General features: G+C 43.4%; 1 protein-coding gene across 2 annotated transcripts in view; it reads right to left on the bottom strand.

Moving 5' to 3' along the window:
* Window positions 1-11,260, bottom strand: part of LOC132190698 (zinc finger FYVE domain protein) — a 105,509-nt gene that overhangs the window by 5,680 nt on the left and 88,569 nt on the right. For both annotated transcript variants that reach the window (XM_059605742.2, XM_088510315.1), the window contains exons 34-35: window positions 9,919-10,004; window positions 8,976-9,075 (exon numbers count right to left, since the gene is read on the bottom strand). In XM_059605742.2, the coding sequence (XP_059461725.2) occupies window positions 8,976-9,075; window positions 9,919-10,004 (186 nt within the window). The remainder of the gene's footprint in view (window positions 1-8,975; window positions 9,076-9,918; window positions 10,005-11,260) is intronic.

Consider the following 11,260-nt stretch of genomic DNA (forward strand, 5'->3'; position numbering starts at 1 on the left):
ACTCGGATCCAGGTCAAAACTCGGATCCAGGTTCAGAGCTGGGTTCGAATCTAGAATTTGTCTCGAATTCTTTGCCTTTGGAGCCTGTTTCTACTGTTGCGTCGCTTTTGGTGCATTCTCTGGGGCTTCCTCTGGTTTCTAAAGCTATTTTGGAGCCGTTGGCTAGGTCTTCTTTGAGTTTGCAGGTTACAGGTTTGGATTCCGGCGATGGGTCTTCCTCGGCGGAGTTCTCTCTCTCTCTCTCTCCAGTGCGAGTTCTGGGCGAGAATGTTGGGTTTGCCGGTGATGGGTCTTCTCAGGGGGCTGCTCTGTTGTCGAATCCTAGTTTTTCTGTCCCTTCTGCGGAGGATTTACTGGCGACCCCTTTGCACAAGGACTGGGAGGATTCTTTATCTTCGGTGTCTTAAGCCCGCCTAGGTGCGCTTGTGTCTTCGGAGCTTTCTGATTCGGTGCGTCTTTCTGTTCTCAAAGAGGCCTTCTCTGCTCCTTGGGAGGTGGACTTTTCAGTGAGCCCTCTTTGCAGGGATAGGGAGGTTCCTTTTTCCGGGGGGGAGGAAACTCAGGTTGTTCATCCTTCTTCTCTGGCGAAAGGGTTGATTTGTCGTGGGTTCTTTGGTTCGAGAGCTGTCTCTCTCTCTCCGATGGTGTTGAAGGATTCTTCCTTGTCTTCTAAGGGAAAGGACCCTATTCCAGAAGCCTCTCCCACTTTGCCGGTGGAGGTTCATGTAGGCTCTACTGTCTCGCCTACCTTTGGGGTGGCTGAGCTGGGTCTTCATTCCCCTGCTGCTGCCTCTTTGCTCTCACCTCAGGTCTGCACTTCTCTCTCGACTGCTTCCCTTTCCGATGGGGCGGCTGAGATGGGTATGAGTCTTAGCCGTCCTTTTCCTCGCATGACAGAGAGTGGTGCTCCCATTTATTCCACTGTTTCCACGTCCAACTGTGGTATACCCGAAGGGTGAAGGAAAAAGTCGCAAAGCAGCTGCATAAGAACAAGGACCTGCTTGCCAAGGTTGTGGTTGATACTTCGGTGGAAGGGGAGGAGGGCTATTCCGATAGGGTGTTTGATGCGATGAACCTCGCTCCCGTTGTGGGGTTGCCTTGGGGAGGTGAAGACAAAAAACTTCGGGACCTTTTTTCCGTCATTGAAAAGAGGGAGCCCGTGGTTGAAGCTTCTGCTCCTAAGGTTAAGGGGATGAGGGAGCTCAAAAATCTGGATTGCTCCATCTCTCCGGTGAAGAGCCAGCAAAGGCGGGGATTTTTGGGGTTGAAAAATGCATTTTCTTTTCCCCCTGAGGTGCACTAGGGTTTTTCTTGGGTGTTTGGTTGGGTTCCATGTATACTTTTCTTATGTACTTAGAGGTTTTTCTGGGTTTTTGGTTTGTTAGGGTGTTTGGTTGGGCTCCTTTGTATACTTTATTGTGTACTTAGAGGCGCATTGCGCTATTTTGTTATATACTACATTACTTATATAAAAAAAAAAAAATTAAAACAAATCTAACCCTATTAAGGAAATAAATTCCTAATAAAACAAATCTAATGCTTTGTGTGCGACTCACTAGAAGACAAACAAAAAAAGCTCTCTTCTCTCTCTTCTTTTCCTTCATGGAGGAGGTGTGTGAGGAGTGTTTTCTTGTCTCCGGTGGGCTGCCGGTGGTAGAGAGATGGGTTTATTAAGAAGCTGGTCGGTGGAAGCCAAGAATTTTCAGATGATGGGAAAGGATGGTGATACTGGCTTGTTGTTCCAGGAGAGAAGCAGGGGTCTAGTGAGGTCTGTAAGGTTGGCAAGTAATGAAACAATGTGGCTCCTGCACATCTTTGAGGAGTTGGTTTCAATGAAGGATTCTAGGGTGTTCAGAGACCAGTCTAAATTGGGATACCCTCGAGTGCTAGCTCAGAAATGTTCTAATAGATATGGCAGTTTTTTGGTGATTGAAGAATGTGAGGGGAGGGGTAAGCGCAGGGCAGTAATGGTGCCGGAAGGAAAAAACCAGAAAGGTTGGAGCAAACTTGAGTCTGAACTGCAAATAGCCATGAGGTTCATCCAACCTTATGTGAATCATAGTAATGAAGCAGTGAAGAAAAAAAGGAGCTTTACTGAGGTGCTGCAATCCACGGTTCGACCAACTGAGGAACTATTCTGGCCATCGACAGAACTTATCGCTAGGGTCCCTAAGTGGCTGTCGGGAAGCAATGCAGGTCAAGTTGAGCCTCAGGCGTTGAAGCTTAGTCAAGTTGATGTTCCAGTTTGTTCAGGACCAGCGACCTCTCTTAAGCCTCCAATGGGTATTCCGGTAAAAATTTTGGGCAAGGAGAAGAATAAGGGAGTTTTGTCGGAAGACGGTGATAGGGAAATTATGATATAGAATTTCCGGCGATTCTGTCGCCGTTGAAATCCGCTCCTCCGGCGAACCCATCTTCGGTGAACACTGTTTTGTCAGATAGCGAATCTTTGTCTCATGCAATGGGCGGCTGTGCAGGGACTTACTGTACCTGGTGGGAAGGAATTTTCTGACGAAGAATACGTGGTTTTTGGAGGAATCGAATACGCCAACCTAAGGAATTCGTTGGAAAAATTACAGCTGGAGGTTGGGTGTTGTTTGAAGCGGTTGGCAGAAGGAAAACGAGGGGTGTGTGCTAACGGGCTTTCGAGCCTTGGGCCTGCACAATCTAATTCTGGTGTTTTAGGGGGAGTTGATGCTCAGCCCAATCAGAAGATGGGTGAGACTCACGTGAAAGCTGGGCCCAAAAAGTTTTTTAAACACTACAAGCGCACAAGGCCGAAGAAAGTGTATAAGCTACAAAAGAGTTGGACGTCGACCAAGTTCGGTGACCCAGGAGCTTCTTCGTCTGTCGCCGGAGCTCAAAGTTCACTGGGTCAGTCATAGATGGGTTCGCCGGCAATATCTGCGATGGGGATCCTGAGAAAAGTTCCGATTAGCGTCGGCATGGGTATAACTGGCATGATGAATGGTGTTCTACACCTGGGTCCGAGGCAGACGACGCCGATGAAGCTGGTGAAGGAGGCAGAAGGGGTGGTGGGTGGCGCCAGGGGTCTCGATTCTATGGAGGTAGCGCCGACAGGTGCTCCGAGTAGCGCTGGTATGGGGATATCCGAGGTAGACGATGCCGAGGGTGTTCTACATCTGGGTCCGAGACAGATGACGCCGATGAAGCTGGCTAAGGAGGCTGGAGGGATTTTGGGTGGCGCTAGGGGCCTCATTTCTATGGGGGTAGTGCCGACAGGCATTCCGGCAGTCCCTGTGGTGCAGGAGGTGCCGTCAGGGAATGCTTATGAGGCTATCTCCGGCAGTGAGGAGGGGATCTCTGAGGGGATTGTGGCGATTAGACCAGGGGATGTTTCTAACCCATCACCCTTGACAGTATGCGAGGAAGAGCCTAGAATTGTAGAGTTGATCACTTCTGAGTTAGGGGTGGAAGCTGGGATTATAGAAGGGATGGAAGGAAGGGAGAAGGACTGTTTGGATGATTCCTTGGAGCATCAGAGGGATTTGGACTGTGGGCTCTCTAAAACCAGCATGGAGGTGACTCTTTCTCCTCATTCATTGGAAAAATCTACTCCTCTCAAGGAGACTGGTTTGGCAGGTCTAGAGTTGGAAGTGTATGAGGTGGAGGATCATAAGGGGATGTTGGGGAATGAGGGGTCTAATTCCGGCGACAGATTCTTGAAGCTTGTGGAGGAATTTAGTCATTATGTGGGGATCACATGTGATGGGTATGAAGGGAAGCTTTTAGAGGTGTTTGCGAGCATCATTGCAAGCAATGAAGGAAAGGGAGCGGGAGTGGCCTCTAAAGCGGGTAAGAGAGGTTCGAGAGAACTCAATAATTTGGCATGCTCCATTAATTATGAAGGTAGTGCTTCTCGGGGGAGGGTTAAGGGTAGGGCACAAAGAGAGTTGTTATGAAGCCAAGGATTATTTCTTGGAATGTGAGGGGTTTAAATGAGGGCAATAAATGTTTAAGGGTGAGAAATATGCTTAGGCACTGGAAGGCGGATGTTGTGTGCCTCCAAGAGACGAAGATGGAGTTTATTTCTAGAAGATTTGTCAAAAAGTTGTGGGGTTGCACTTACGCCGATTGCTGTTTTGTTGCTACGGATGGAGCTTCGGGGGGCATTTTGTTGATGTGGGACAAAAGGGTGGTCTCGAAGCTTGAGGTCTATGTGGGAGAGTTTGTAGCAGCTTGTTCTTTCAAAAATGTGGAGGACGATTTTGTTTGGGCTTTTGCGGGGGTCTATGGCCCGAATCTTGATTTTATTAGACGGTCTCTTTGGGAAGAATTGGCTGGTCTTATTAGTTGGTGGGAGGTGCCATGGGTTATTGGTGGAGATTTCAATGTCACTCATTTTCCGAGTGAAAGGTCGGGGGGAGCGCGATTCAACACCGCAATGTCAGATTTCTCGGATTTCATCTCAGAGCAGGGATTTATGGATCTTCCCCTTGCAGGAGGGATGTTCACTTGGTCCAATTCCTATTCTCAGTCTAGGATTGATTGCTTTTTAGTCTCTCTGGAATGGGAAGACAAATATCCTAGCCTGATCCATAAAAGGTTGCTTCGACTGTGTTCGGATCATTTTCCCATCTTGCTCGATTGCGATGGTTTGAATAGGGGTAAGAGGCCTTTTAAATTTGAAAATATGTGGTTAAAATCTGATGGATTTGTGGATAGGGTGCAGGCTTGGTGGTCGTCTTATAATTTTATTGGCACTCCGAGTTTCATTTTGGCCCGGAAGCTTAAGGCTTTAAAGATGGACATCAAAAATTGGAATGAAGTCGAATTTGGAAATGTGAACGCTATTTGCCTAGAAAAAGCGGAGGAATTGAAGACTTTGGATAGGCTGGAGGAAGAGAGAGGATTAGGTGAAGACCAGAAGGAAAGAAAAAGGGTGGTTGTCAGGGAATTGGAGATTGCTCTTTTACAAGAGGAAATTAGTTGGAGACAAAAATCTAGGATCCGATGGCTCAAGGAGGGAGATAAATGCACTAAGTTCTTTCATCAGATTGCCAATTCTAATAGAAGGAGTAACTCCATTGAGTCCTTACGTATCAATGGTTATCCTACTTCTAATCAAGATATCATTAAGGATCATGCAGTGCAATTCTATAAGTCTTTGTTCTCCGAACAATGCAATTGGAGGCCTAGATTGGACAACCTTGATATTGAAAGTTTGGATGTAGGTGAGGCTGATCGGCTAGAAATTCCTTTTGAGGAAAGGGAGGTGTTGGAGGTGGTGAAAGGCATGGATAGAGATAAGGCTCCTGGGCCGGATGGTTTTTCAATGACTTTCTTTCAAGATTGTTGGGAAGTGATCAAGGAAGATATTATGGCGGTTTTTTCAGACTTTGATACCTGTGGTAAGTTCGAAAAAAGCCTTAATGCTACTTTTATTTCTCTTATTCCTAAGATCCCTGGGACTTCCGAACTTAAGGAGTTTCGTCCCATTAGCCTCATAAGTGGTGTTTATAAGATTATTGCCAAAGTTCTTGCTAATAGGATGAGGAGGGTGATGGATAGGGTGATTTCAAAGCCTCAGAACGCTTTCGTTAAAGGCAGGCAAATCACAGACTCATTTCTTATAGCAAGTGAATGTTTGGATAGCCGTATCAGTTCTGGGGATCCAGGGGTGCTTTGTAAATTGGATATAGAGAAGGCCTATGATCACATTGATTGGAAGTTTCTTTTGTATTTGTTGAGGAGGTGTGGTTTTGGTGAGAAATGGTGTTCTTGGATAGAGCAATGTATTTCGACTGCTCGCTTTTTTGTGTTGATCAATGGCACTCCTGCCGACTTCTTTAGTATCTCTCAAGGGGTGAGACAGGGGGATCCGTTGTCTCTGTTTTTGTTTGTCATTATTATGGAAGCTTTCAGTAGGATGATTACTGCTGCCATTGATAGTGGTCTTATCTCGGGTTTCTCAGTGGGAGCCAGTTTATCTGAGAGGGTTAACATATCTCACCTTCTTTTTGCAGATGATACATTGGTTTTTTGTAGGGCGAATATTGATCAAATCCGCTCCATTAAAGCCTTACTTGTCTGTTTTGAGGCTATTTCAGGTTTAAAGGTGAACATGGATAAATCAGCTTTGGTCCTGGTAGGGGATGTGGCCAACATGGGAGAATTGACTGGTGTTTTGGGTTGTGAAACGGAGTCTTTGCCTTTGAAATATCTGGGGCTCCCCTTGGGTGCACGCTTTAAGGCCAAAACCATTTGGGACAATATTTTGGAAAAGATTGATCGTAGGTTGGCAAGTTGGAAAAGATTGTATCTTTTTAAGGGAGGCAGGGTTACTCTTATAAAGAGCACTCTTTCTAATATTCCTACTTATTTTTTGTCTCTATTCTCTGTTCCTGCTTCGGTGGCCAGGCGTATAGAGAAGCTCCAACGAGACTTTCTGTGGGGAGGTTTAAACGATGAGTTCAAGTTTCATTTGGTTAACTGGGACCGGGTTTGCTCTCCTATCTCCGAAGGAGGTCTAGGTATCCGAAAGTTGAGACTGTTCAATCAGGCTTTGCTAGAGAAGTGGCTATGGCGTTATGCACACGAGAGGGAGGCTTGGTGGAGAATTGTTGTGGAAGCCAAGTATGGTTCTGAGTGGGGTGGTTGGCATTCTGCTGACACTTTTGGGCCTCATGGGGTGGGTCTTTGGAGGCATATTAGAAGGGGGTGGCAGCTATTTTCCAGCCATACTAGATTTGATCTAGGTGATGGATCCAAAATCAGATTTTGGGATGATGTTTGGTGTGGAGAGGTGTGTCTTAAGGAAGTCTTCCCAGGCCTATACAACATAGCTTGTGATAAAGACGCGTCTATCGCTGACAATATGGACTTCACGGGTGGTGTTCTTCAATGGAATGTTAGCTTTTTTCAATTGATTCATGATTGGGAATTGGAAGTGTTAGCCTCATTTTACACTATATTGTATTCCTATAGAATGAATAGGGAAGGAGAGGATAAAATTTGGTGGATCCAGTCTCGCAAGGGGAAGTTCGACGTTCAATCTTACTATAATGTCTTGGCCAGCACAGAGGGTAGCCCATTCCCTTGGAAGAGCATTTGGCACACCAAGGCACCCTCGAGAGTGGCTTTCTTTACCTGGACGGTGGTGCTAGGGAAGATCCTCACGATTGATAATCTTCGAAGAAGGAAGCTTATTGTGATCATCCATTCGAGCCTTAATGCACACTCCCACATTGCCAAATTCCTAAACATTCCATCTCTTAATGTCCCCCTTAAGAGCTTGTATCTGTTTTGCCAGAATAAAATTCGGAGTGCCATGAAAATGATATGAATCCCACCAGCTCCTTACTTTATCCACAAAACCCTCCGCTTTAAGCCACATATTCTCAAACTTGAAGGGTCTCTTACCTCCCAAAAAGCAGTTACAATCAAGAATAATAGGAGCATGATCTAAACACACACGAAGCATCCTCTTTTGTCGCAATCCCGGGTAATGAGCTTCCCATTCTGGGGAAACTAGGAATCAATCTAGCCGTGACCAAGAATGGTTGTTTGACCAAGTAGAAATCCCCCCCCCCCCCCAGCTAATAGGAGATCCATAAGACCCTGCTCCGAAATAAAATCTGCAAATTCCATCATTGCGGACCGAGAATAAGCTCCCCCCAACCTTTCACTAGGAAAGAGAGTTACATTGAAATCCCCACCAATACACCATGACATATCCCACCAACTCATAAGGCCCACCAGTTCCTCCCAAAGATGACACCTAATGTTGTCTCTGTTAGGACCATACACCCCCGCAAAAGCCCAAACAAAACCATTGTCTACGTTTCTAAAGGAGCAAGCCGCCACAAAACTGCCCAAAGCAACCTCAACCTTCATGACGACCCTTCTATCCCACAAAACCAAAAGACCACCCGAAGCCCCTCTAGAAGGGACATAGCACCACTCCGCATAAGGGCATCCCCACAAACTCCTCACAAAATTGATTGAGATAAAATCCACCTTTGTCTCTTGAAAACACACTATATCGACCTTCCTAAAGCTCTATTGACACGCAGCTCGATCGATTGAGCATCTACCAAGCTTCTTGAAACAACTTTTCGCATTTCTATTGATTGGTAGTTTTTACCTAATAAATGTCGCAATTTAGCAATCTTCATGAAACATGAATTTGTAGCCCTTTTGAGTAAGCTTTCCAATGCCACCAAGACTATCTTCTTCCGACATTGGAATCATAAAATATGGCTGTTTTAGTAGGGCTATCCTGCTTGTAAATCGGCCTAAATCACCAATTAAAAGCCTCTAAGCCTCATCACACTCCATCTATCCACACCAAAACACATCTTTCTATTTATTATTTTCTTTATTTTATTACTAAATTATAATTTCTATTTCTTTTCGTACTTTTCGTATGCGGGAGATGCTACAATCTTAGAAAAGCTTAGAGGAACAAGTAAACTTGAGAGCCAAGAAACATGGTAGGCAAGCCAATGTAAGGCTTGGCCTAGTACTCACTCTTAGCTTGACCAAAGAAAAAATATAACACAAAAGCTAAAACCATCACAACTGATATAAATATATTGCATATATCATCATAATGAAATCTCACACAATAATAAAAAATCTAACTAATTAAACATCATTAGTGGGCTCTAGCATGAATTCTAATGCTCAATGCAGCCTAAAATTAACACCTAGAATTTCAAGCCTGACTTGGGCGTAAAGGAAAATACGTTATGCACAGTGACAAATCTACTCAAAACTTGGGTCAGTCAGCCAGGCAACACAGTCACAACCGGGAGCACTCATGCAACAATTTTACACGTAACTAATCTCTCTAGTTTCAAAAGGGGCATTGAAAATATCCCCATTAATTGCATTTGAAGTGTTGTATATGCAGGACCTAAACGCAATCTCAAAATGAGAAGCACAACAAAGCAACTAAAAGTTACAACAACTTTAGAATTGGCAAAGTGGAAGTTGAGGGGAAGGTTAACCTGATGAGCTACGTATTGAACATCAGCTACACTTCCACTTCGAGAAGCAATTTGGAAAGCACTTTTTAAACGACCACAAACCACACAAGCCAGAACCTTCCTGCATGCACAAGTCAAGATACAAAGCCTTGAATGTCTCACATAGTAATATAGAAGATAATAGAGTGAAGACAGACACATAATCATGTATTAAAGTTTATGCTATCATCAACCTTGGTGTAAAACTAAAGCACCTATTTGATGCAATAATTCTCATATGTTAATCAAAACTGACACTTCATAAAGTAAAAGACAAATAAATATATAGAATGCTTTGAATTTCTTTCCACCAAAGCAGTAGTACTCACTGTTTCTAAATACATCACCCCCCCCCCCCCCCCCCCCCCAATTCAAAGCTTCACATTACTAGCAATTACAGGGAAACACACAAAGGATGCAATACCCAGTATAAATTTTCTAGATTTACATTTTGTGAATAGATGACATTCATTATTATTCTAGATTGAGCAATATTATTGAATAATATCATTATTATTCTGTAGGAGTAATTTGGGAGACGGAAATTATTTTGTGCTAAAAGAATTATAGGTCCATTATTTTGGACTTGATCGATAATTAAGTCTAGCTTCTTTTTCAGATCCCTTTTAAGTCTCCACATTAAATAGTTAGACAACCTTCTTTTTTTCTTTCTCAATTTGACAAATCAGCCAACTTGTAAACATAGGAAAAATGAAAAAATAAGTCCAGAGACCCAACCTGAAAACAACCTGCCCATAATCAGTTCACATTTGTTGCATTTAAAGTTTACCAATATTGATAAGCCAAACAGGAAATGAACATAAGTGCATTAATGACATTTTAAGTTCGTTCTAAAAAGGATCACAGACAGTACAAGATTCTATTTATGCAAAATAACCAAAAGCATGAAATGTAGTAGAATTACCTGTGGCTGCTGGTTAACATGTCTATGAGACGGTCAGGGCGTTCTTTGTGTTTATTAGCATAAACATTTATTGCAGCCCCCAAGACCTACAAAATTTCAAACATACACGTAAACTTCATATTTCAGTAGAAAACGGAAAAGAAATACCAAAACTGCACAAGCATGCAGAAGAAGCAAAGTGAGGGATGTATGTATGAAGTATCTGGCATACAACTCATGTGACAAGTACAATCAATTGTATTTAACATCTTAAGCCAATATAATGCTTAATTCTTCTACTCTCGGCTAATAATTTGCAAAAATTGAGGGGCATTCAGCTAGCCAAACATTTGTACTCGTCCACAACCCTATTAGTACAAAATATATGGATGAAGATGGCAACATTATTACCTTCTGCTCTCATTGATAAGTAGAAGCTACATATTACTCCTACTAGGAGCATATTGTTTGCAAGATCAATGAACTTTATGTAATTGAGTAAGTATTATTTTTAATGCTTCTTCGAGAAACATGATTATAGCATTCGAAAGACAACTTTCAAATCCCTTTGTTCGGTTTACATGATTTAGATTTTTGAAAGCCTTTCGGGATGAAACTTTTATAAGTGATTTTTTACCTAAGATTTTTTTAATAAGTGATTTTTTTTTTTTTTGATAAGTAAAAAGATGTATAAAAGAGCGCAGAGGGGCGCAACCCTAGTACAAAGGGAGTATACAAGAGAGCGACTAAGAGGAAGAAAAAGAAGAAGAGAATATAAAAAGAAAGTCAGAGAAGCTAATCACTATAGGCGCTAGCTATCCAGCAGTCCAAGTGAAAAGAGTATACAAAAAAAAGTGTACAAGGTCTTCTATGTTCCTAGATGAGTCCTCGAAACATCTAGCATTTCTCTTACTCCAGATGCACCACATGAGGCAAAGAGGAACCATCTTCCACGCAACAGCACTGCGAGACTTGCCACCCGCCCACCAAGAAGCATACAACTCCCTGACACAACCAGGCATCACCCAACACAAACCAAACCGAGAGAAAACGGCATTCCACAAGATACGCGCAACCCCACAATGAAGAAAGAGATGATCAACTGACTCCCCATCGGATTCACACATGCAACAACGATTTACCACTACAATACCTCTCTTCCGAACATTATCCAATGTTAGAGTCTTCCCAAGCACGGCCATCCAAGCAAAGAAAGCCACTCTTGAAGGAACCTTAGTACGCCAAATACTTTTCCATGGGAAAGGGATGGGATTTGTAGAAGCAAGGATCTTGTAATAAGATCTTACCTCAAATTTTCCTTTACGAGAAGAGATCCACCACATCTTATCCTCCCCTACCCCAC

This window comes from Corylus avellana, chromosome 9, assembly GCF_965113065.1.
Source record: "Corylus avellana chromosome 9, dhCorAvel1.hap1.2, whole genome shotgun sequence".
Classification (NCBI taxonomy): domain Eukaryota; kingdom Viridiplantae; phylum Streptophyta; class Magnoliopsida; order Fagales; family Betulaceae; genus Corylus; species Corylus avellana.